Here is a 27,502-nt window from a genome sequence, read left to right as displayed (position 1 = left end):
CCAGCAAACAATGAACCAATTCTTGTTCGATTGACGTCACGGGAACTTTAACATCCACTGTAACTCAGACGGAACATATTTTACCCGCGGTAACTGCAAAGATTTGCAACAATCAACGAACGCGTCACTGCTATTGTAAATAGAAGGATCGTGATTTGAATACAGTGTACTGGGGATCAGGTAAAGGAAGAGAGTGATTCTTTGAACAAGAAATGGCGATTAGGGGGGCTTAAATAGAAGACATATCCCATATTTATCACGCAAACTCCAGTCATCCTCGAAGTGGCTTTTGGCTAGCCATCGAACAAAGACGTGCTTTTGCGGGCCTCTGGAACGGTCTTTCCTCCGATATTCGGAAGCCACTGGAGCTATGCATTTTTAAATCTTGATTGAAAACGAATTTGTATAGAACTTCTTTTAGTGTTTAGTTTGGTGTCCGATTAGCACGGTTGGCTATGTACGATGCCAAAGAAGTTCCACATACATGAGTAATGTATTGCGCACTCGTCTTCATAAATGTACTTCCAAGCTTTCGTTAAATAGTTCTTACATGAAGTTCTAGAATAAAAAATAATTTTAAATGCGGCAGAACTCTTTCACAATGTTATATTAAGATATGGTCACAGGTATTTTGTTGATAGAACATTTACGAAGCTCGCACAAAATCTATAAGAGCCATATTCCACATTCTAGCCCAACATACCTGTTGTTACCTATCATTCATATGCAATGAAGAAGGGCCATTACCCAAAACATCGCCTATTATTTTCTTTAAATGCCACAGTGTTATTTATGAATATGGAGTTTTCGTTGTTGTTTCCGTTGTTTATTTGAACTGCATGCCACTTGTGATGCAGCACGGACAGCACTCTAGAGTTGCTAAACAGTAGCAGGCAACAAAGGGACCGTGAACAACACATCCCTCTGCGTGGCTGTAATACCACAAACCACAGTTGCAATTAAGTATTTTAATGCCAAAATTATTTGAACATTCTCTGGATACTATAGATAATATAGTTATCACGTTAATAGAATGATGGATTAAGTTCCAGTAGAACTCCAAAAATGTGTCTTCCAATTAACCACAAAACCTAAACATCACAGCACCTCTGCAGTTCACAGGAGCTCCTGTAATTCACGGGGGAGACAATCATAAAATATGTGAGTTTTCATCGAGGATTTTTGGAGTTCGACTGCTGCATTATTCTATATACATTAATCTTGAATAGCAATACAACACCATGAACAATACCACCATTTCGAAATGCATTTTAGAGTCTGCATTTTAAGAGCTATGAGGACTTATCACATATAGCAATTAAATACGTTTTTATAATCAACATTAAACAACCGGATGTTTCCAGTTGAAGATATTTTGGGACCTGAACCAAACCAGAACCCCTACCAAGCACGGTCAAGTCACATCCCAACGAAACACGTGGCCCGATCCCTCTGTATGTTAGGCCGAGTGTGGTGATTGTACCGAGAACATTTGTATGGCGTGCCCAAAGCAAGAACACTGAGTTGCCTGTAAGAGGCGGTACAGCAAGTAGGATTCCAACGTATCTGTGCAGACTTTGAATTTTGGTCACCTATGCGTGGATTTTTCTTGTGGGCATTCAGATTTTTTTCCCCCACCCCCACAAACAAAAATGCAGTTTAAACAAAACTCGTTCTCGCTACGTTGTTACGTATTGTAGGAATTAGCCGAGTGTGAACCAGCACTGCGAGAACTATACATCTGAAAGCAAATCGCAATAATTGTAAATGTGGCACCATTGTATTACTGTATTTCATACCTGAAAAAGATCTACTGCTTAAGTGTGTGAGCAGCAGACAGCGTTGGGGTGTTTGCTTGAAACTTGGGCAAGTAGAGGCCAAACTTGCTTTCAATGCCAGCGAAGGTGACGTTAGCCAACCGATACCCGCCAATGTGATTTGTATCAGGTGGAGGAAGGTTCGAAATCCGTGACTTGGGTGTGGGTTCAGAGCCCGTTGGCTTGCTGCAAATGGGGAAAGTGGCACGTCAAAAGTCATTAAGCGAACGCTGTATGGAGGGTGCATGTAAATCAACGAAGTGTTTAGTTGGTCTCGAGTGTGTGATTGTAATTGTGGGTCCATTCAAAGCATTATTCTGTCATCACAATCATTAAAAACGCGCCTCGTGAATACAATGATTGGCTACCAATATTCTCATGATGAAAATGCAATTACAGCGCATGGCAACCAAACAATTGTGGCATTGACTTAAGCGTAACTGTTTTGGGGGATTATAAAAAAAAAATAAACCTCAAGGACACACAACATGCGTGTATGTATAAACTTAGTAAACCGTAATGTCGTGAATTACATATCGTTACTTACATTCCTCCAAAATCAACGTACAACCATCTCTGCAGCAGCTCATATGAAACGAGGGTGACACCAAATTGAGGTGATGATCGTAACACACGTGCTAAGCAGGAGGGAAACACACTTGGTTAATATAAATATTTTTCATCGTTAAAGTATCAAATTTTCAAAGAAATGCAGGGCAGTGCTTCTCTCTGTTGGTAGCTTTGAGGCAGGAGTGGTACTGCAAGAGTCATATGCATGGTATCAGTCCCTCCGATAGAACAATCACTATCAACTTCCCACAAAGTAGTATACATATTTTAAATATCCCAAATGAATCATGGGCTAAGTCAATCCTTGCCAATGATATGAATTAAGCTACTGCCAATATTTGAATCGTGTATTCTAACCAAAAGGTGATCCGGTCAGATGTTTAAATGCTCATCATCATTTTCAACAATGAGATCAATCCACTGCTGGATGAAGGCCACCCCAAGCATTTGCCAATTTATGATTTTGCAATTCTTCACAGGTTAGCGACGACACTGGCTACAATTGCAATTAGCACCTGCCCATGAGCTGATTTATTTGCTCCATCTTTGGCTGCATACTGTCATTATACTTGATCATTGGCCATCAACCTTTATAATGAAGTGTTCTGCCCAATCAGACTTCGTTTTCTTAACAAGTTTCAATGTTGTATTTAAGCCACGTATGTTCTCTTATCCATGTTTTCGTCTTTATATCTCATTAAAATTCCAAGCAACTCTCCATGCTTTTTTCGCACTCTTAATTTTTTGTCCATTTTTTATGACCATCTTTATAAACTGTATGTCATAGAAGGTAATATGAACGAATTAAAACAGTTTACTCATGAGGCAAATTGTTTTGTTACTTATCATTGTCAAGTTCTTCTTCCGAAAAGTGTTCCAACCTTCTCTTGGCTGCCTCTGGTTTCATCAGTTTGACTTCAGTCTGCCTTCAATCTCTGTCCTAGGTATGCATGTGTTTGCCAGTTATGTCTCTCTCACAAACATCTCCAGTTGTTTAGCGAATTTGTTTGGCATCAGCATCGTTTTGCTCGTCGTTATCATAATCCCAACATTGTAGCCTTCTTTATAAAGTTTGAACATTTCCTGCAGTTTACTTCCGTTGGATATTATAATGAATGTTCTTGGAAAATCTGAGATGGTTGTTATTTTCTACGTTAATATTTAAGGTTTTGTTTCTGCAATTCACTTTTTGGAAAATATGTTCGCATGTCGCTGTGAATTTCTTTAGTGAAAGTGCGTCCCCTTGTCTGACTCCCCTTCTGAAATCTCTGTTGGTACTCCAAGTCATTCTTTGTGTGGCTGTTCCATTTTTCTTAAGTTTTTGTGCTTTTTAAAAATATATATTTTCTATCCCTTGGCTTGTTAGGCCTTGGCTTGTTAGAGCAAGGCCTAACTTATCGTTTAGGCCTTGGCTTGTTCGATCTTGGATGACGACATCAATTTCTACTGAGTTAAATGCTTTTTTTACAATCTGCAAAGGCTAGGCACAATGGTTATTGATCGTCATTGGTATTTTCCAGAATCTAATGCCTGGTATTTTACTTTGAGATAATACAACGCTTTCGAGTATATATTGAAAACAAATATTAGTTTTTCTGAATAAAGAGCTGCAAACTTGTTTTTGCTTAGACTATTTCATTAGGTTAATTATACAAAGACATCAGTACATTATAGACACACTACTGTTTTAGGAGAGTAGTATCCTTAATATCATCCATCCGATTTCTTTGGCATATTGCTAAAAGCATAAGATTGACGAAAAGTAAAAACATACTTCTAGATTTGAAGCTTTCGTGACTGCAAGGAATCATATTCTTAAGTTTTTTCGGTAAAGTCACGTAGGTAAAACATCAAAATTAATGAAAATAAAATAAAATAAAAACAAAAATCACGACGTTGTGTTGCCTCCGAAACGTCGTGATTTTTGTTTTTATTTTATTTTATTTTCATTAATTTTGATGTTTTACCTACGTGACTTTACCGAAAAAACCTAAGAATATAAATACATACTCATACAATGAAGCGTACGGTAATAAGTGAAAAAGCTCGCGGTAGTGATGATTACAATGGTGACTAATTGATGCATGGTAGGATTACCTCCAGCTCCCTTCCAGAATGCGCGCCAGCCCTCCTCGTGCAAGATCTTACGGAAGCAGTCGTAGACGCCACTGTAGGATGTCTGTCCAGCCCGTGCCGCCACTTGTAGCCGTGTCTTGATCACGTCGGCTGGAGTGACTAAGGATGCCGCTGGCATTCCTACATTCCAAAGTACAACCATGCCAAAACTGGGGACCCGGCGTTAAGCTTCACCGATGTTTTGTGTTATCTGTTCACAGCCAAGAACACTTATTCTAGAACTACTCACGTTTAAACTGACCACTAAGTGAATACTGTTTGCCTTAATTTATAATCTGTTACTGCGTCATCTTTCCCGATATAATTAAAGTAAACTGATATTCATTTGTATTGTTCATTTTGAATAAAGGTTTCATGCCCTCATACATAAAATAACAGGTAATTTTAAAAGAATTACGTTTTTTTCCCATACTGTTATTGAGAGAAAGGGAAGATCTCAACGTTTTGGCTGACTAGCTTTCGGGAAACATGAAAGTCTGCAGAGATGAATAATGCATTATTATCGATTATGCATTATTGATCCTACAGCACCTACTAAGCAACCTCAGCGACTAATAATATGTATGATGCTCCATATAGTCTAAAGAAGGCCAGTCTGCCGAACCGTCGAGATATTTATCTCAGTGAAATTTTAAATTCGCCTTACCACCCCATGCTAAGAAAACAAACATTTGAAATCTATAAGAAAACCCTGTGTCAAAGCTCGATTGGATTGTTTAAGTGGTAAATATGATTGACATTAAACTCCCACATTCCATGTGTTCACTGCATTATGTGGATATCAACTTATCTTTTTCAGAAATTCCTGTTTTGTTAATTTTATTATGATTATCATTATTTTAAAATCCTTTATATTAAGTTCACTTGCTTGCTTGCGCGCTTACGACTGTGCAAATCTTTCAGTCGTTTTTTAACCCACTTCCCGTGATCCAATCGAGCTGACATTTTGCACACAGACTCGTTGTGCGTGACAATTTATTTTCGTGAACATTTTTTTCCATAACTTTACACTTTTTAGGAATTTTTTTTTATATTTAATTACCAATTGCTTAATGGTGGCAGGCAATCATCTGACCCATAGGTAGCAGCCATCTCAAGCCAGAGGACGAGAGGACTCTAGCCGCCACGCATATAAAGGATTTATAGTGAAAAACTTTTTTTTACGGGTTAATTTTTTACTCTAATAGTATCTGCTGTGGAAGCACCTGCAATGGCTCCGGCAGTAAGGAGCTGGAGAGGGCCAACTCGCCCGTCCTTGTCAGCCAGCAACATTTTGGTGTGTGCATAAGTGGGGAAGTAGATGGCTGAGAATGGGATGTCTCGTAAGAAGCAGGCTTTGGCACCCTGCGAGTGAGGGATTACACAAAAGAGCAACGTTTACACAGGATCCACCAAATACTGGACATTTTGACTGGTGTGTCATGAATAAATGTATTTTGTTTACCCGTGTAGAAGCTCAGATTTTTAAGTGAACAAACGAACACAGCACTCTCCAAATTTGTTTTAAATAGCATTGGATTAAAACAAGGTATTGCCTAAGTGGCACAAACATTGCAATTTTAACATCATAGAGCAGGATGATGGATCAATGGGTTTCCTAGCAATGATGAAAAATTATGGACAAGAGGCGTCACCTCGCCAATCGATGTAAAAGATGCTGTTGTGAGCAATTTATTCACGTGATTTTTTAGTTTGTTATATTACTGTGCTTTGAATATGGAAAACATATGTTAGTTATATTAATACATTATTGATTGTGCAGGTAAGAATCCATTCAGGGCAATAATCTTAAAATTATAATTTGTTCATCGTATTTATCATGACTCGTGTGTGTGTATATATATAGTGTTCAATACAATACAGTTAAAATACAATTTATATTTTCATAGCGTATAAATGTGACCATATTTTCAGGTGCTGTACAGAAAATGGACATTTATATTATATAAACACTGAATCATCAGCTTGTGCAGGAAGTCGATAGTATGGATCGCTCAGGGAAGGGAGTTGCAGACAATGGGGCCAGCAGAGGAGAATGAGTGACCTCCCACTGAGCAAAGGTTAACTAGGGGCTTCAATAGAAAACCTTGGTTGCTGGAGTGGAGAATGTGCAGAGGGGAGTAGAGTGAGATAAGAGGAGACAAGTAGGCAAGAGCAAATCCATGGAGAATTCTGATGAGTGTGATATTGAATTTGATCATGGAATGGATTAGGAGATAATGGATGGATCGGAGCATTTGTGTGATCTTGTAACGATTACAGGTGAGGGAGACGTCTGGCAGAGGCAGTTTGGGTTATTCGTATTTTGGAGATGAGGGAATTGGGGAGGCTGTAGAGGAGATAATTGCAATAGCCTCATCAGGATGTAATGAAGTCACGGATGACAATTTCCGCATCAGCAGGGGTAAGGAGATGGTGAATGCGGTAGATGCTGCGCAGCATTTAAATATGTGGGAACAGTTAGATCAGTGACAACTCCAAGCCGTTGCACACTCTTCGCTCGTGCAATGCAAATGTTTAGGAGGCACTCACTCAATGTGGAGTATTTGCTGAAAGTAAGGAAGACTAATGAGTACAGTACTTCTGTTTTGGCAACATCAACATTTAGATGTTTAGGAAGCCAATCCACGGTGACAAATGTTAAGCCAGGATGTGAAGTGGACAGCGAGGTTGGGTTCACAATGGAAATGGCAATGCAGAGGTGGGTGCCATCAATATAAAAATAATTATCAGCATTTTAATCAAAGATGATTTTGCCAGAGAGAAGTTACGTTGAAAAAAAAACCAGGGAGCCAAGGAGAGAGCCTTGTGGTAGAAAACAGACCTCATATGGGAGTGCAGAATACACAGTCCGAGAGGTAGGAGTAGAACCATGAGGGAATTGTGCTGGAGATGGCTCATAGCTACATAGATTTTAAAGGGAGATGGAATGATCTTTGGTGTCAAAAATAACAGAAAGGTATAGCATAACTCGGAGTGGCAGTGATCCATTGGCTCAAGAGAGAAGACTGCCGTTAACCCTACGTAGAACAGTGACGAAAATGTTTCTTAGTATGGTCACCCATAGAAGCATACACTAGAGATGTCTGCGATGTTTATTCGACAAATGAACATATGTACCGAGCACAACTATTTAAAAAAAAATACACAGATTAGGGGTTAATGATTCAGGGACATGCCAGTACAGTGTAGGTGGAGGCGGTTCCTGACCTTATAGAGGCCTAGGAATCCAAGGTCTCGCATCACAGTGAGTGCGCTGACTCGGGCACCAGTAGTGATCTCTCCCGCCACCTGTAGTCGGATCTTGACAATCTCCAGGGGGTTGGTGAATATGACCTGAGAGCCCCCAGCCTGCAGGATCATCACAGGAAATATTACATGAGCATTACATCGCCAGTCTGTGTAATCTTGATTTGAAGCTTTCGTGACTGCAGGAATCCATACTCTTTGGTTCTTTCAGTAAAGTCTGTGTAATGTTCAACTTGTGTGGGCCACCAACTAGCAGGCAGCGCTGCCAGTTTGGGTGATTTTTCGATATCTTTTTTTTAGGCCGATGTGTTTATGTCATGCAGAAAACCAACTGTGTACTCTTGCTTGGGCTGTCTAGTGGTTTGGGCACAATTGCATCTGTATGTGTGTATGTTGAACTTCTTGAGCGCCGTGCGTAGCCAACCGTGCTCATCGCAAGGTGCGGGGGAAGGACAACAGACTTTACACGAAAAGTAGTTCTCAAAGTGGACGTGATTACGTTAATCTCTGTGCACAAACTTACACATGCTCCAGATAATATTTCTGCAAGTCCGTGAATGGATCCATCACGCTTGGTGAACTTGTCGCGCACTAAGTCATTTACCTGCACAAAAATAATGGTCTTGTTATTCAATGATCATCCTCGTTTAATTTGTATCCACATTGTATTAATATATTTTAAAGGAAACCACCACTCACTGTGCATTTCAGCATTTTACTAGATTTCTGTGAACTGGTAGCAAGCATTATATTTTTTTAATGTATAACAATGAAATAAGTAAAACAGCATGAGTGGTGAGTAGATTCATAGTTGTTAAATGATGTACATACAGTGAGTTTTATGGCTTTTTCTGGAGCCACACCGATGAGCTGAGGGAGAAGTCCTGTATAGAAAACGGTAGGAAATAAGCAGATAACCTATTGGTATAAGAACATCATCAGTGTGTGAGCACAAGCGTTTTGATCATTTGACCATCGTGATCTCTTATGCTGCTGTCATGAGAAAGTTCAATGCATAACATTTAAGTGCCTGTTACTGAAATGGCAATATCTTTGGTTGGCTATAGTTTGAAACAAAGACATATATTCCTTTAAAAATCAGCTCCACTGGTGTTTTGAGGAAAAAGTATAGTTTCTGAAAATAATGTTAATCTTTATGATTTTTTTTTATTCCTAAGTGATGAGAGTCTCTGCCACGTTACCAGACAGAATCAGGATCTTTATTTATCCTGGAGAAATCCAATGAGCTATGAAGTTCTTTTTCACAGATTTCCAGTCGGGGCGGGTCAGAAAGTTACATCAACAACAACAGTAAAACTACGTACAATACTCATTCGTATTCACTTCACACCTTCTCAGTTCAGTAAAACTAAAATGTCAAATGCTGACAGTTTGTGTTATTTCATTTGAAGGTTAAACTGCATATAGAAAAAACACACCCCTTAACTTAAGCAAGGGGACGCCACTACCTTCAGAGATCAAAAGTGACCAAATGTGAAGTTGTTTATCATGTTCTTTCGCCTTGTGGGTTGCATCTGAACTTGTCCCGCGGAGTGCTCACCTCTGTAGAGACCGATTATCCCCTCGTAGCGCACCACCTTCTTGAAGCAGTCGAAGCTGTTTTTGTACATCAGCTCACCGATGAGCGACGAGCGTTGGTTTTGCATGCGCGTCTTTACCAGATCGATGGGGTACACTGCCGTGGCACCCAGTGCTGAAAACATTTAGAGACAGAGCAAAGGAATATCACTCACGAATCTATCGGTAATTACCCATTATCTTCTTGGTTCTTTCGGTAAAGTCACGTAGAAGGGAAATGATAAAATAATAACACATAACACATAATAAAATAATTCACACGACGTTTCGGCCACAACGCAAGCAGCAGTCCTCAGGTGAAGAACACTGTCTTTCCAACAGACCTGTTCTTCACCTGAGGACGGCTGCTTGCGTTGTGGCCGAAACGTCGTGAGAATTATTTTAATATGTTTTATTTTATTATTTCCCTTCTACGTGACTTTACCGAAAGAACCAAGAAGATGAATCCCTGCAGTCACGAAAGCTTCAAATCGAAATTACCCATTCGCTTGAGGAGTATAGGGAACCCATCCCATACATTTTCTTTAGATGCCTAAGCACTTTAACCACAATTGCGCCCACCCATTATGATCAAGTGTGAGTCAATTAAGATACCCAAGAGACATTGATATATTTATCTGTTTTATCACTACCCACACATTTTTCCCACTGAGACGTACATCGTGATCATGTTGCAATATTGTCTGTGATGCTTTGTGTGCCACAGTCTCTGCGGTTTTTATTTTAGCTCGACCAAACAAGGGGTGACGTAAGGGTGGGGAGGGATGTCAGCTGACATTTGTGTGGTGTCACTTATACTCTATAGCAGGCAGCACCAACTCTAGAGCAGTGTCATCTGCCTGCTGTTGATTAGCAATGATGGCATCACACTCACACACGTCTAAAAGATTATGTTGTTATGCACGCAACTAGATTGGAACATTACAATTATAAAACAAAACTTACGAGGATTTTTTGATCACACTTTCTAATTGGTGTTTTTGTGTATAGTCATGTATAGAGATTGATCACAAGTCAAATTAGGCCAATTGTGATTGTTGGCTTTTAAGACCAACATTTTTGGTTATACGACTATTGTTTGCACATATACTTACACAATAAATACACAACCAAAAAGTGTTAATACGTTTTTTATTGTTATGTTTCTCTCACTTGTCGAAATGTACCAATGTCGGAAGAGATTCGCCTTGACTGGAAAACGTACATGTGTTTCACTGTATGCATCGTAATGCGCTGTCTCGTAATTTGTAGCGTTGCACTCTGATGTTTGTTTTGACTAAATCTGAAGCACTGTTAATAGCACTATGTGTAGTGTACAGTGCTATTGTGTAATTGTGGATAAGTTTTGTCTTAAAGTACTTTGAATTACCTCCTGCAGCTGCGCCCAGCATGAACCTGTAGGCCGATTCTCCGACTTGCAAGAGAATGGGCCGGCTCAAGTCCCCACCAAGTTGCTGGCAATATAAGGTTGAGATGGGTCAACTAAAGTGATTACTTCTCCAATATGCCACGTAGATATTGCACATCTTAAGCACATTTTTTAAAAGTTAAAATGTTCACATTGTCAGCATATCCTGAAGGGTGGTAAAGTTTTGAGGAAAAACATGACTAACTTCGCACTGAATGTTTTAAATGTCTTTCTCATGCCGCCACTATGTTGGTTTCCATGTTTACCACTCACAACATAGCACATCACCGATATATGAACTCACTTTGCATTTAAGTAGATGTTGATTAAAGTGAAAATAATGCTCATAATTGTGGTGGCGCCAGGAATGGATTTGGGAAAACCCTGCTGTATTGTAATTGTTTATATATATATGTGCTGCTCGTATATAATAACACATTTATATTAATGTTAAGTGTATTTAAATATGCAATCGAGTTTATCCACAAAAATATTTTATATCTAAAAATCTAAAAAAACTATTTGATGAAAAGTAGTTATTGCAGTAATTAAATTACCTCAAACACATGCGCGGATTACACCTAAGTTTGGATTTTAATGTAAATTCAACCAAAAAGTTCAACCCTAATAAGTACGTTTAATTTCAAAGAGGGCTATTCAGTTCCTGTAAACAAATGCATGGCAAAGACAAAACCTGGTCTAAGGCTTATGATGATTTGAAATATTTTCCGAAGAAAATACGAAAAAAATGACTCAGTGTTGGTAATATTTTCCTTTGAAATTATTTGAGCAAGTTTTGACCTTGCTGCGTTGGGGTAAATGCGATTGTGTAATTCAATAGCCTCATTACCAGTGTACCATCAACCGTTAAAAAAAAACATCAACGGGCTAATGTGCACATCTCCTTCAAAGATGGAAAATTAAAGACAAACCACAAGATTGTAGGCATTTTTTTTGTGGCCATGCAACCCAATATCTGGAGCATGGAGTAAATGACTGTAGTCTATGCTCCTTCAACGGAGAAGAACTAGCAACACAAACCCTCTCCTGAAGCCATCTTGTGGCAGGCAGGCCTGGCCATTGGCCACACGCAAGAATAAGAATAGCCTCATGATCGGGTGCACGTGACGCCACACCTGCCGTTGTTTCTCAGCAAGGTTGTAGGGCAGCGCTCCCTCCTCGAGAGGGGCAATCCGTTCAATATCGATCAGAGACAATCGCCTGCACGCGGAAAGGGACAAGTCGAACACGACAACATGCAGCCATGACACGTTGCAATACTCTACTTGGAAAAAAAATTGTGATTGGTTTTAAAAGATAAACTATTCATAATAATACCACTATAGCTATTTTTTTTAATTAAACATCTCTTCCAGATCCTTAAAAACTAATTCACATCATGATTTATGCGCTATGTAATATTTACAGGAGTGGCACACTGGCCACAAGCGATCAGTTATAAATGTGTGGTATTTGTTCACGGTTAACACGTTATAACTGGATGTCAAATTGTGTATTCCTGCCTGCAGGGCATACTACTTGGTTAAAGTCAACAAGACACGGTGGAATACACTTCTTTTATCAGTGAGCATTTCTCTTGAACACATCCTGGAATTCCTAATTCAGGGTATGAAAATGGAGTACTTGGAATTTTTGATTCAATGCTTACCGAAACATTAACATGTTTTGCCTAAAATAAAACAGCATGCTTATACAGTATGTACAAATCTTGCATGAACAAACTGCAAAGAAAAAAAGCCGTATTTGCACAACTGTGAATATTGAAAATATAAACTCACCCTCTGTGCTCATGCAAATCAGCAAGATGGAACAAAATGTCCACTTCAATCGGTGTAATCTGCCCAAACCGCTGTGCTGCAAGCATGAACTCCTCTGAAATGGGGACATAAACAATACATTATAGTACATAAGCTCATTTGGTTACTCGTTCGAGTTGCCAAATCTTTGGTGTATAAAAACAAATTGTCAGAATTTAGGGCTTTAAAATGTTCTCATGAAGCCTCATTTATGACATAAATTCACGATGCATTTTATTTGTGAATGTTTATATGGTTTCCTTTAGCACCATGAGCCATTTAGTCATCCTTATTGGGCTGGTTTGACAATTCGGTGAGAGGTTCACTAAAGAAAAGTGTTGTGGAAGATCCGCGCAACAGCAATTCCTTTCTGCATGCCATCCTCCCACATGTTTTGGTATGATGTTATCTGGTTGTAAACATTCACAACTATGCAAATACAACACGCTAAACTCTATAATTGTGTAAACATTCACAACTATACAAATACAACACGTTAAACTTTCTAATGGGATGCACAGCATTTTAAAAAAGATTATTCTACTACTTCTAAACTTGGATATATGTATACAGTATGACATTTTAAACCAAAATGCGGATTTCTGAGATCATCTTCTTGTTCAGAATGTCTTTTCTCAAGCTTATACCACGCACTACTGCAGGCATCCTCAGGAATTAAGAAATTTAAGATGCTTACAATAGTGTGTGGCAAAATCAGTGCACAGCCCAACTTGGGAAACCGTACTTGGACATCATTATAGTTAACTAGCCTTTTGCCCGTCCAAGGACGGGTGTATTGCAGTAAATCTGAAACTTGCAAGCGAAAAGCAGACCGCGACGTGATATTCATTGCATCAATTCGTGTGCAATTTGTAAGGCCGCGGCGACACAGACTTATTTCATTTTAAGGTTATAATCCCTTGTTCATCATGACGTCCTTTTTACTTTGATGTCTCTATAGCGTTACGGAGACGTGAGGGTTCTGCCTTTGTAGTGAGGGTTGTCAGTTGAAACCGAGGAGGGGGGGAGGAGGCGCCTCGGCCCCCCATGTGGAGTGACGTCACCCGCTAATAATTATTAATGGGGGGGGGGGGTGTCCATTTGGAGGACGTCACCTTATAATGATTATTAATGAGGGGGGCTGTTCGATGTGGAGTGACGTCACCTGCTCATGATTATTAATGAGGGGGGGGGGTGTCCATTTGGAGGACGTCACCTTATAATGATTATTAATGAGGGGGGCTGTTCGATGTGGAGTGACGTCACCTGCTCATGATTATTAATGAGGGGGGGGGGTGTCCATTTGGAGGACGTCACCTTATAATGATTATTAATGAGGGGGGCTGTTCGATGTGGAGTGACGTCACCTGCTCATGATTATTAATGGGGGGGGGGGGGGCTGGCCGACAGGGAGTGGCGTCACGCACGGGAGACACAGACATTCTTGGCTCATTATAGTAGTAAATAAGAACTGTGGATTTCACTATCACACATCCATATGAACCCACATTCCTTCCACTGATAAATCCACACCCCCTCCCCGTGCGTAAGCAAACCTTTTGTAACCTCCATGTCAATGCTAGAGCCTGCCAAGGTACTGTATATCTTCTGAACCAGCTCCATGTTGTTGAGTAGGGAATTGAAGGCGTTGAAGAAAGCAAAGCTCACTCTGTGAGCTTTTAAGCCTCCAACAGCCTGGCAGAAGGCAGCAAAGTACATACATACACTCAATTAATGTATCTACATTAGATAAAAATTCAAGTGTCCTCAGTCAAATGATCATTGTGTGGTACTCATCTCCATTGAAATTCCTGAGTGGGTAGAGAAATTGTTAAATTCCTTTTGCTGAAACCACTACTTTAACGTGTTAATATCTAAATGATGTAAGCAACTTTATTTGTCAGTTATTCTGTCACGGTATTTAATAACGGGCTATTATATATTGCCACCGAGCGGAAATGAAGATCTCATCATTTTGGCAGACTGGCCTTCTTCAGGAAATATTGAGGTTTACAGATAATCTCCATCCTGATAGTGAAGTGTGGTGGTGGGTACTGTTGGAAGATTAATTAATTCGGGTGCAAGGTATGATCAGCATTTAATGATCTTTTTAATGCATTCTAGATGTTAATATGCAGATTTTACGACTGCAGTGTAATGAGATTTTTTTGTGGTTTGGATAATTTGGCAAAATGTGATTTATTAAACCTGTTGTACTGCATAGCACTGTGAATGTGACAATGCCTTTTTAAGAACAAAGGACTGCACACAATGTCCTACTTTCTTTCATGTTTAATGATGCTGTGTAGAATGCTGACTGCTGGAGTTTTTTGTTTGTTGTCTTACCAAATTTGTGAACACATACATGGGTCATTAAACAATACATATCCCACATGTGTCACCCACAGCATGCCTGTATCATACACAAATGCATAGCCTAGGACTTCACACAAAACCTGCACGTATATGTAAAGACATAAACTACGCAGGTGGTTAGCAGAGGTCAAGTCTTGCTTTAAGGGTAAGATGCGTTTTGGTTCCGAGCCTTAATACGAGCCAGGCCTCTCGACATGCCTTGCCTCTGCCTGCTCGCGACAGAAGGAGTCGTCGAAGTCACATAACAGAGCCACGTGTGCTCCTGCCACAGAGGCTGTGAACCGTGGATATAAAATGTCCAGTCATTGGTTTAGTGAGGCCAGCACTGCCCAACACCTTCTCGGATGTTCCCTGAAGTATGGCCAAACACACCCCATTAGCCACACGGTGTGGGGAGGCCCTGCTCAAGCAATGGATTGACAAATACGCTTTCAATGTAAACATTTCTCTCTGGGGTAGTGGAGGGGGGCAGCATTCGGTGGGATTTTGTGTATCGATCAAGAAGTGATTTAAATTGAAAATAGAAGCGTATGTGTGTATTGAACGTCTTTCACACCGTACGTAGCCAACCGTGCTAATCGGAGGTGCGTGGGAAGGGACAATAAATGTTAATCATCCGACAAAACTAATTACGTACAGGCTTCGATTTAAAGCTTCCGTGACTGCAGGGATTCATCTTCTTGGTTCTTTCGGTAAAGTCACGTAGAAGGGAAATAATAAAATAATAAAAATAAAACATAATAATATCATTCTCACTTATTTTATTATGTTTTATTTTTATTATTTTATTGTTTCCCTTCTACGTGACTTTACCGAAAGAACCAAGAAGATACGTACAGGCTGTGAACTGATAATGTTGTATATGTGGTGGTAGACACTGTGTATGTCCAAAGGGTGCTATGCTAAGTGGACACATGCGAGAGAACTGACAGCAACGAGATTTTCCTCCACGAAGGATGTGAGCATGTGCGGCCGAATGGTGACCATGATATCCCGGAAGTCCAGAGCAGCGATGGTGCCTGATTTGTCGGTGTCCTTGACAGCAAAGGCCTGGCGTGCATGCTCCAGCTGCAGCTCCTGCCAAGGCGCAACATGGCACAGCCGCGAGTAACATAATACGAGCATGACACATCAAAGGCCTGAATCTTGTGTTGCCAGTAAAAGTATTTTCAAAATATTGGAACTAAAATGAACAATTTGGCAAGTGTACTTTTGTCAACGGCATGCGAATGAAATATTTCACGTAATGTGTAATTATTGCAATTTATGAAAATTATTCAAACATTAGAATGTTTCATATCAAATTGTCTACCAACATCAGATTTTTTAATATAACTAAATTTTTATAATGGATACGAATAGAAGTACACGTTTTTTTATTAATACTGTTTCGTCAAAATGTAATGGGCAAAACACTCAATGGGATCATATTATTCTAAAATAAATAATTAAAGGAGACATACCTGTAAAAATTGTGTGAACTCATCGTAATTCATGCTTTTCTTGTGGCTGCTGCCAAAGTGCAGCTTGATAAATTCACATTCCCAATTAAATGGGATATGCTGGTGGATGGTGGTCTGGCTAAAGATTTCCTTGATATTTTCTGCTCAAAAACCCACACAAACACTACATTTTAGCATACGTGATTGCAGACTTTTCAGCAATCAAAAACATGCTTTTAAATAAACACATTTGTATATCTTCTTGGTTCTTTCGGTAAAGTCACGCAGAAGGGAAGTAATAAAATAATAAAAACAAAACATAATAAAACAATTCTCACGACGTTTCGGCCACAACGCAAGCAGCCGTCCTTAGGCGAAGAGTACGGCTGCTTGGGTTGTGGCCGAAACGTCGTGAGAATTGTTTTATTATGTTTTGTTTTTATTATTTTATTACTTCCCTTCTGCGTGACTTTACCGAAAGAACCAAGAAGATGAATCCCTGCAGTCACGAAAGCTTTAAATCGAAATTTACACATTTGTATATTTAAAAAAATGCATTTGCATCTATAGTTACCAAACTTTGGTAACCCAATAATAATGTTATAGTTACTATCAAAACACAATGGTAAACCTAACGTATACACTGTAACTCGTTATCCCCAAGATACACTGTAGTTTAGCCCTCTCTTCCTCTCGCTCCTCAACATCCACACCTCCAATTAGCATGGTTGGCTACATATGGTGTGAAAGAAGTTCAACATACATACAGCATCATCAGCCGTAATCAATCCACTACTGTAATCCATCTATGTATGTATGTATGTTGAACTTCTTTCACACCGTACGTAGCCAACCGTGTTAATCGCAGGTTCGGAGGAAGGACAACAAACTAAACACAAAAACAGTTCTCACGATTCCACCATGCAACAATCCACCTAGCTCCAGCAAAACGATCTAATTTTAACCACCCCATCTCTGCAGCAGATGTCTCTTCAGACAGGTTCCCTTCTTTAGCTGCCATTCCATCGTGAGTGTCATCCACTGGCTATCAGGCTATCATCATCCCGTCTCGCGACGTGCCCTGCCCAAGCCAACTTGACAGTCAAAGTTACGTCTTAAGCCTCTACATGTTCTCCAATAGATGTGTCCCTCTTTCTCTCTCAGTCTAATTGCAAGCATGTATTTCTCCATGCTACAGCTTTTATTATATATTCTCCCTCAGTGTACATTTTTCTCAACCATATCCTGTAATCGATTATAGACTTTCTGCTTTAGACACAAAGGCATTTTGCTTCGGAAGATCAAGTTCAGATTCCATAATCACTCCAACCCATTCTCATCTGTGTCTTGATTTCATCGTTTGGAATGCAGATCTCATGGAATGAAATGGGAGCATGAAAACAGCAAAAAAAGGTGGTTGACGATTAGCAATTCACAAATAGTTAGCCCTTTGGGAGAAAGATGGGACCATAACTCATGATAGAGAATAAAAATAAGTGGAGGAATGTTATGCAGATATCACACATGTCGCACTTGAATAAGTAAACTATGCCCTTCGCAGAATGAAAGAGGGGAAAACTCACGGACCACGTGGTATAACTGCGGACATCATAAAATAAGCAGGACCGATTGTTCACAGACGTAAGGAAAATTGTCTATCTCTCCCCTCTTATTCCACTTGATTCCCCTCCATGCCTTAACTCCTCTGCAGCCTCGACAGTCTGGAACTCCATTCCCCCACCTATCAGTGCTGTCACTCCTTGTCCCTGTTTAGTTCAGGCTCAGGGCCTCCATTTTTTCCCTCTGCCTATGACTGCCTATCTCCCTCAATCAAATACTTATTCAACTGTTACTGTGCAGTGTCTTGAGATCCGGTCACATTTAGATGCTAGAGATATATCCAAAATTGTATTTCATTGCCCCTCAATTCAAATATGTAATTTACTTCAATATCGAACACACTGGCCATACGAGCAATCACCAATATAATAAAACATTACTATATATATAGAAATTCTAATAATTTATTGTTCTTATTTATAGTAATTGAAGAGCACATCCATCGCAAGACGCAGGCCCAAGACGTCACATTCAGTTGCTAGAGTACGCGTAGACCCTGTAAATCTCACCAAATGTAACTTGTCCATGTCCAGACTTATCGAACAACTGGAAGGCTACAATGAACATTGCGTCTGGTGCACAAAGCACCGACTCAAATGCCACAAATTCTTGGAAGGAGATCAACCTGGAAGAAACGATTGAGACATGTCAATTGTTTACTCTAATCATAAACTAGATTCCAATCACTTTCTCCGTAATGATATTCATATGTTCAACATAATAGACATTCTTAGGAATGAAATACCTCAGCTGATTATATTCATTGTGGGAGGAATTAAAGGTTTCAAGATTGGTTTCTGGCGTCGAAACGTCTGGTAATGAAATGATTAAGGTTGATGAAGTATTTTTTGCCAAGATCTTTTCTTATTTCTAATATTTAGATATTAAGCACAGCTGAGGCAAAACACTCCAATCATCGTAGATCATTATTGACAACCCCATAGATATACTGTCCTATAATATAAGCAAATACTAAGTCTAGTAAGCCATCCTGGATTATTCGACCTCTTAATGAGATCTAGATTAATTCTAGATTTGAAGCTTTCGTGACTGCAAGGATTCATATTCTTAGGTTTTTTTATTAGTTAAATTTTTTTACCTACGTGACTGTACCGAAAAAACCTAAGATCTAGATTAGACAATGTCTCCCTGTTTTTTCTTCACATAATGATAAGTGGATTACACATTTGTAGAAGGATTAGTAAACCTAGCATTGCATCAGGAGGTTTCTAGTCTATATACAAATTTAAGCCGAATTGTTCTAGATATGCCACTGGATTATTATCAAAGGAACAGACCCTCAAATATCTGGTATGCAAATATTAATACCAACAGAAATACGACTGATTTCTAAAGGAAAGAGGATAGTCACGTGAGAGATGACAATGGAAATTATAACATTAATAAAACAGAGAAGATCGCACAAAGGGGATACAAATATGAGTGAGAAGTTTGCATTTTCCTTTGAGTACCATTGACTTCACGCGAGGTTTTTGTTATGAGAAGCAAGCTGACAATCAGTGAGGGACAGTATCGGGGCAGATACAGCTTAGGGGCTTTGCAAGTTGTGTACTGGGAGAGAGCGTCTGCACATGTAGTCAAAGCTGTAAAATAGGCTAAGATGCATTATCAGAATGGAGTTAAGATACAATGAGGCAGATTGTGATGAAAATCGTGGCAAGGGTCTCAACATAAAAAAAGTTGTACAGCGTCGTTATCGTTCGGAGAAATACAAGTGACACTGGCTTCACTGCTATAGAGTGTCTCTGTTACTAAATAATTGTTGGAACACTGGCTGGGAATAGGGATGAAACATCCAGATAGAATGCTTACGCAAGCAGAAATGTATCGTTAATTTATCATGCACAGTGTGCTGTTTGTGCAGGACACTTCAGAACCAAACAAAAATGCGTAAAATTCTAGAAATACCAAATACATATATCTCATGCTTTAGAGTAGCACACATAACCCCCGCTATTGTTTTTCATAGCTGTTACATCCGTTGCCTCGTTTTGCTTAGCAGTTCATTATTGTTTGAACCTACAAGCACTCTGGCCAATTGAATCTGGAACATAGCAAGGTCTCCCTGTGTTATAATCCATCCTCTCATTTACACAAATGTTTTAGATGTACTATCAAGAGCTTTACCAATGCACAGAGGAGGTTTGACCTGTGGAGTTATCATTTTCAATTATTTTAGATGGGTGGTGCACCGCCTACTGCCTAAATTGCATGCTGTAGACAAAGTGCTAAAGGGCAACCTTTGCTATGGACGATAATATGAGATATAGTCTGGGAGCATGGGGACCAGAATGAACACCTGCGACGACTTTGGCTGCTCACCATCTTTGCATTTTATAGGTTAGATACCTAACGTAAATTCATAGGGCGCCCCTTTTCATCACGTGCACCTCACCCTAATTGTGCGTGCTTGATATTACATTTATCACATTTTTTTTGTTAATTAAAGGAGCACCAGATGCAGCTCTCAGCAACAGTGTTCTGATGGCAAGATAAATACATTTTTAAAGGAATTAAGTTAGTTAATAAGGGTCTATCCATTTAGTACGTACGTATGGAGGGGGGAGGGGGGGTTAATCCAAATGCGTACGCTTGCGTCTGGGGGGTCTACTGACACGTTATGTACGCATAGGAAACGGGGGGGGGGGGGGTGAAGCCTCGATAATAATGTGTCTACATTGGCCTTCAAATGAGTTAGATAGTCTGGCGGTGGACGATCTGCTTGCTTAAACACGTTGATATTATTGATTCTTGATCGTTTCTACGTGGATTAAATATCGGCCGTTCTATATGTTTCGGGGGGGTGCGTCAGGCGTACGTAGGTGGGGGGGGGTGTAAAAAGTCCACGTGCGTACAGGGAGGAGGGGAGGGGTCAAGTTTGGACAGATTTTTGCGTACCTACTAAATGGATGACCCCTAAGACTCTGACGGAAAACACTCTCGAAGCTGGACGAAATGAGTGGAGAGCCTTTCCGGTTATACACAATTTGACATCCACAATTTGACATCCAGTTACAAAAGCCTCCATACAGGAACCACATCATTTTAAGAAGAGCACTTACCCATCCTTGTTATGGTCTGCTACACCAGCCAAAAACTTGATCCAAGAAGGATTGGCAGTTGGCTCTGTGCTCATGCTCAGAAATCTCTGCACAAAGTCCGCTGGGCTCATGTAATATTCCCCATTCCTATTCTGGCTTGCAAACTACACGCGACAATGTAAACATATAACATGTAAAATGTATACATGACAATACATTTTCGGATAATGAAGAGTACACTTTTACGATAAAGAATACACAGTGAATGCTACATTGGAGATGGAAAATATCTATTGAAAGGTCATACATTTTCATATACAGTATTACCTTGTAACCTATTCAAAGTAAAACAATATTGCCCAAAAAAATCCAATAACTTTCTTTATTTGGCAATAGTAATGAAACGACTGTAACTTAGAATTATTGGGGATTCAAATACTTTCAATTGAATAACGGATAGTCCTGTACTGTTATAACATGTACCAGCATGAACATTTGATATAACTTAATTGTCATATTACTGAAAAAGTGTGGATTATTTATGCTTACACCACCTTTAAAATGTGAAAATTACACCAATAGTATTTAGGATAAATTGATGTTCAAAAACTTTGCTCCCTATCGTTGAATACTGAAAGATACATTTTTCTGCATTGCCATCTACTGCCCACACCTATTTTAAGCATGGTGGTCACCCAACCAAGCACTATCCAGGCACAATGCTGCTTAGCTATTGAGGCCCGCTGGGATCATATGCATTTCAGGTGATTTAGTTTTATACATATGCTGTATAATGTACAATATAGTCTTGTTCAAGTTAATGTAGCCTTAAAAACTACCCATTAAAAAACATTATGGAAACTACGATATATACACAACTATATAGACATGGAATTTCCAAACCATGGTTCGACGGAAAAGCCATACAATCGTTTAAGACTGTTGTATTGCTTTGTCATCACTTGACTTAATACATGCATTTGATTAAGCCATATGGGATATAAACCCAAATGTGTTTCTTTATAATCTATTAAGAATGAACTTACCTTTAAAAACACATCCTTTAGCTCCGCAGGGTCAGCCCGTTTTGTAATTTGCACCTGCACAATTAACAGACAACACAGGAACTGGATAGTACACGCGTTATTGACTTCAAATTGACAACTTTGTATCGTTACAGTGTGGAAACGTGAACCCTCTTATTTAATATTTTTAATATCTTGCAATCAGATTTGTGAACAAATGTGTTGTGGGCACTGCAGCATGGCATGCGCTTTAAGTATGTAGTGTAGTGAACTCAGACCGCTATGTAGACACGTACTAATTCACTGGTTAAAAGTTAATTAGCACAGGATTGCCTCGTTACCCTCTGGTCACAAGTTGTGCCCGCGTTATTTTAGACGTTCCATGTACATAATTACCTCTTAGACAGCATGAAAGGGTATAATTTCTCCTCTGGCTTCCTGATTTCACGTGTATTGTTTGTTTTCAGTCAGGACTTATTTTTTCCCTTTTCATAAAAATAACTTCCTATTCGTGAGCTTACAGCCTGTGCTCATTGGCCAAAGTATAGTGTCCTTTCATGAAATGTCACGGTCGCCTTTATAAAAGAAACAGTTGATATATATTTTTTAAACAAGAAGACAATCAGGCGTACATTTGTTCAATGGTGGTGTTAATCCGCCAATTGTTTGTTTAATGTCCCACATTCCGATAGAAAATACTGCGTCCAATTATACTTTCATTTAAATGCCACACTTGCAATACAATTCGAACATGGCTGGTTTTAATGGCATGTGGACACATTTGCAGTGGTATCAAAATGATGAACCCTGATGTCATGACCATCACATAGATGCTGTGATCCGACACTCACCAGAAATCCACAGGGCACTGCATAACATGCGTAGTCACCACCATGAGAGGTGAGGGGCCATGCTCCCATGGCATACTCTGTAAGTCATTTAACTCAAAACCCAGTGCCAGATGTAAAACGATACAATGCTGGTTTTATCTCCACTTTAACATACTGTTACAATTTTTTATTGCAAACATTACACTACTTATGCTATTACATTCTACATAATGCATTACATAACACAACATGCGCATTGGCATTAACATGCAAGCTTCAAGACACTTAACGGGCTTCAACCATTGCAACTTTTTTGCAACGATCTCTAAAGTCATATGGACTTATGTTTAAAAATTGAGTCTTCATTCAACGTTAATTTTAAAAATGGTGGTCACTGCGTGATATGCTGGAATGAGATCAGAGGATTTCTTGTCAATGAACATTACTTCCGCGAAAATAACAGCTTATGTGTAGTGTTATAGGAATATAACGGTTTTAAGACAAAGCAAGACGCACGAAATATACACATTTTATTGTCAGCAAATACTTATATTTAAATTAGTAGGTTCAGTAAGCTTTCAAGCCTTGCCAATATCTCATACCTGCTTCGCGTGAACTTAATGACCTGGGCATCTCAGTCTTTTTAAATGGTTCCAAGTCTTTGCCACACAAAAGCCTCACTCTTCATGACTGTACATACGGACCCGAACTTGGGACGTACGGCCAATTTGAGTAGTTTTGCATTTGGAAGGACATCAGAAGTAACCATGTGGGAATACTGGAGCTCTGTAAAGGTCAGTCACTTACTTTCTGTACGCAAACGATGGTGACTTTATGCGATCAAAAGTCATCGCCGTCTCAACGATTATCATCTGAACGTGGAGTGCACAGTGCCAGCATATATATGGTGAAGTCGAAGTGTGTAAAGTTGCCAGCGTTCACGAAATTCGCATGCGACGAGGATGAAATCCCAGGGCCACCGCGGCTCGCTCATACAACACACACACACACCCCATGCGAACTCGGGCACGAATTCACCTGTCACAAGCATAGGACAGCAACAGGATGTTTGTTTGGTGTTAATTCTTTTTATTTCGCGATGCTCAGCCATCAATCACGCGCGCGCGTCACACCACCGTGCGTTAGTGTTGAACGTCAACCACGCGGCGCTCTGTGTGCGTGTGGGGTAGGGGAAAACAAAACCAGCCACAAACCGCACACTCAACAACAACGACAACGCATAGCGACAGCCAGGTTAAACAAAAGAGGCTTCACGGGGTGGAGGGGGGGGGGAACCCTCCCTTTGCACAGCCGTGTGGCGTTTACGCTTCACAGCTGTGAGGTTAAACTCTTCAGGGCTGCGCTTGATGAAAGTGCCACCATCACCGCCCGTTAGAGGAGAACAGGAGCAAGCACAGCAGCAGTAGGAGCAGTAGAAGCAAGCAGTCTCATGCACCCGAGGGCCCGTCCACGGCCTCGTACCATGACGACGAGGACGAACGACACGGACACACGGGGCCGAGGCGCTGGTCAGACGAGAGACGAGAGCGGAGGCTAGACACGAGAACAGAGTCCAGGGCAAGAGAATCGAGACTCGAGGAAGAGAATAGAGAGACTCGTCGAGCAAGAGATGGGAGCGGGCAGGGAGGGCGGAGGGGCAGAAACGGAGCAGAACGCGGAGCAAACTGCGCGAGACGAGGATGATGAGGATGGATCTAAAGCAGCCGCGAGTTGAGCCGGGCAGAGACGCAGATCGGCGTTTCACGGAGACGGCCGTGGAGCGCCTTCGCAGCACGGGCGGGATAGAGAAGAGCGAGAGCGATAGACCGGGAAGGCCCGGCGTGGGTGGCGATGACTGTGGGTCGCAGGCTGGGGAGCAGGAGGAGCAGGAGGAAGAGGCCCAGGCGCCGCGATGTCTCCGCCGGAACGAAGTCGCGTCCACGTCGCGGGCGTGACCTTGAGCAGGCGCGACGCGGTTGGCTGACGCGGAGTCACGTGGCGGCTCAACAGCTGATGCGGAGCGCACGTGGAGCACGCGTGGCGCGCTCGCGGCTGATGTGGAGCTCACGGCTGATGTGGAGCTCACGGCTGACGTGGAGCTCACGGCTGACGTGGAGCTCACGGCTGACGTGGAGCTCACGGCTGACGTGGAGCTCACGGCTGACGTGGAGCTCACGGCTGACGTGGAGCTCACGGCTGATGTGGAGCTCACGGCTGAGGTGGAGCCTGGAGCTCACAGCTGATGTGGAGCCTGGAGCTCACAGCTGATGTGGAGCTCACGGCTGATGTGGAGCGTGGAGCTCACAGCTGATGTGGAGCTCACAGCTGATGTGGAGCTCACAGCTGATGTGGAGCTCACGGCTGATGTGGAGCTCACGGCTGAGGTGGAGCGTGGAGCTCACAGCTGATGTGGAGCTCACAGCTGATGTGGAGCTCACAGCTGATGTGGAGCTCACGGCTGATGTGGAGCTCACAGCTGATGTGGAGCTCACGGCTGATGTGGAGCGTGGAGCTCACAGCTGATGTGGAGCTCACGGCTGATGTGGAGCTCACGGCTGATGTGGAGCTCACAGCTGATGTGGAGCTCACGGCTGATGTGGAGCGTGGAGCTCACAGCTGATGTGGAGCTCACGGCTGATGTGGAGCGTGGAGCTCACAGCTGATGTGGAGCTCACGGCTGATGTGGAGCTCACAGCTGATGTGGAGCTCTCAGCTGATGCTGAGCGATGAGCTCACAGCTGATGTGGAGCTCACAGCTGATGTGGAGCTCACGGCTGATGTGGAGCTCACAGCTGATGTGGAGCTCACAGCTGAGGTGGAGCGTGGAGCTCACAGCTGATGTGGAGCTCACAGCTGAGGTGGAGCGTGGAGCTCACAGCTGAGGTGGAGCTCACAGCTGATGTGGAGCTCACAGCTGAGGTGGAGCGTGGAGCTCACAGCTGATGTGGAGCTCACAGCTGATGTGGAGCTCACAGCTGATGTGGAGCCTGGAGCTCACAGCTGATGTGGGGCCTGGAGCTCACAGCTGATGTGGAGCTCACGGCCCGCGTGGAGCTCACGGCTGATGTGGAGCTCACGGCTGATGTGGAGCTCACGGCTGATGTGGAGCTCACGGCTGATGTGGAGCTCACGGCCCACGTGGAGCTCACAGCCGATGTGGAGCACACGGCCGATGTGGAGCACACAGCTGATGTGGAGCACACGGCCGGGTGGAGTGTAGAACTCACAGCTGATGTGGAGCTCAGCCCGTGTGGAGCACACGTGGGGCACACAGCCGGGTGGAGTACACGTGGAACTCACAGGCCGTGTTTAGCTCCCAGCCTGTGTGAAGCTCACAGCCGGCATGGAGCTCTCACTTGGCGTGGAGCTCACAGCCGGGTGGAGCTCACGGTCGGCGTGGAGCTCACAGCCGGGTGGAGCTCACGGTCGGCGTAGAGTTCACAGCCGGGTGGAGCACACGTGGAACTCGCAGCCCGTATTGAGCTCCCAGCCCGTGTCGAGCCCAGGGCCGGCGTCGAGCCCAGGGCCGGCGCCGGGCTCACGGCCGGGCTCACGGCTGGGGCCGGGCTCACGGCCGGGCTCAGGGCCGGCGCCGGGCTCACGGCCGGGCTCACGGCCGGGCTCACGGCCGGGCTCACGGCCGGGCTCACGGCCGGGCTCACGGCCGGGCTCACGGCCGGGCTCACGGCCGGGCTCACGGCCGGGCTCACGGCCGGGCTCACGGCCGGGCTCACGGCCGGGCTCACGGCCGGGCTCACGGCCGGGCTCACGGCCGGGCTCACGGCCGGGCTCACGGCCGGGCTCACGGCCGGGCTCACGGCCGGGCTCACGGCCGGGCTCACGGCCGGGCTCACGGCCGGGCTCACGGCCGGGCTCAGGGCCGGCGCCGGGCTCACGAGAGCTGCTGTCTCGTTCCATGCAGCTTAAGCTTTGTTCTCGCGGACCTGGCAGCGCTGTGGACTCTTCTCGCTGTGACCACTGGCTCACTGAGCAATGGAAAACTCTCTGATAGCCAGACACTGCCAGTAGTGGACACGTGTTCACGTGAGCAGCAATTATGTAGAAAAAAGAGTCGACGCGGCCGGCGTCGACATAACCACTCGTGATGAGGTGACCAATGGTTCATAGGCAGAAATTGGTACCACCGAAGGTACATGCTTAGTAGTATCGATTATATATACGGCTAATAGTGAATTGATTGTCCACCAAATTGGTTATCACGTAATTTATCGTTGTTGGCCACAACAGGAAATTGGAACCACTAAAGTTATGCCACCCTCAGGTAGTACTGACAAGTTACTCATGATGAAAGTCATGTTATCACGTGGAGCAAGTTGATGGTTTTAGCCCAGTCACCAATGACTGCACAAAAAGACAAACATCACATTTGGTTTTGAACCTAATTTGGCTAAACTCTGGCTCTGAGAACGTAAACAGGATCCTGCGGGGTGGGCTGGTAGGAACGAATAACCAAAGAATATAAACATAATGTATTATTACACTTGTTAAGCCAGGAAAGCCCCACTGAGTCAAAAGGTTTTTGTAGGGTCC

General features: G+C 42.3%; 1 protein-coding gene across 1 annotated transcript; it reads right to left on the bottom strand.

Moving 5' to 3' along the window:
• Positions 1-989: 989 nt before the first annotated feature.
• Positions 990-23,199, bottom strand: LOC144940720 (electrogenic aspartate/glutamate antiporter SLC25A12, mitochondrial-like). The gene is made up of 18 exons (XM_078867084.1): positions 22,973-23,199; positions 22,143-22,196; positions 21,118-21,260; positions 18,544-18,659; positions 16,436-16,575; positions 15,903-16,049; positions 14,153-14,291; positions 12,579-12,672; positions 11,916-12,000; positions 10,741-10,825; positions 9,334-9,486; positions 8,604-8,656; positions 8,296-8,376; positions 7,734-7,874; positions 5,729-5,867; positions 4,485-4,643; positions 2,365-2,455; positions 990-2,003 (listed from the first exon to the last, which is right to left on the bottom strand). Exons 1-18 carry the CDS (start codon positions 23,039-23,041, stop codon positions 1,811-1,813), a joined length of 2,082 nt encoding a protein of 693 aa, XP_078723210.1. The 5' UTR covers positions 23,042-23,199; the 3' UTR covers positions 990-1,810.
• Between the last annotated feature and the right edge of the window lie 4,303 nt (positions 23,200-27,502).

The sequence above is a fragment of the Lampetra fluviatilis genome, chromosome 2, assembly GCF_964198595.1.
Source record: "Lampetra fluviatilis chromosome 2, kcLamFluv1.1, whole genome shotgun sequence".
In the NCBI taxonomy this organism is placed as follows: domain Eukaryota; kingdom Metazoa; phylum Chordata; class Hyperoartia; order Petromyzontiformes; family Petromyzontidae; genus Lampetra; species Lampetra fluviatilis.
This window is presented reverse-complemented; position numbering and strand designations above follow the sequence as displayed.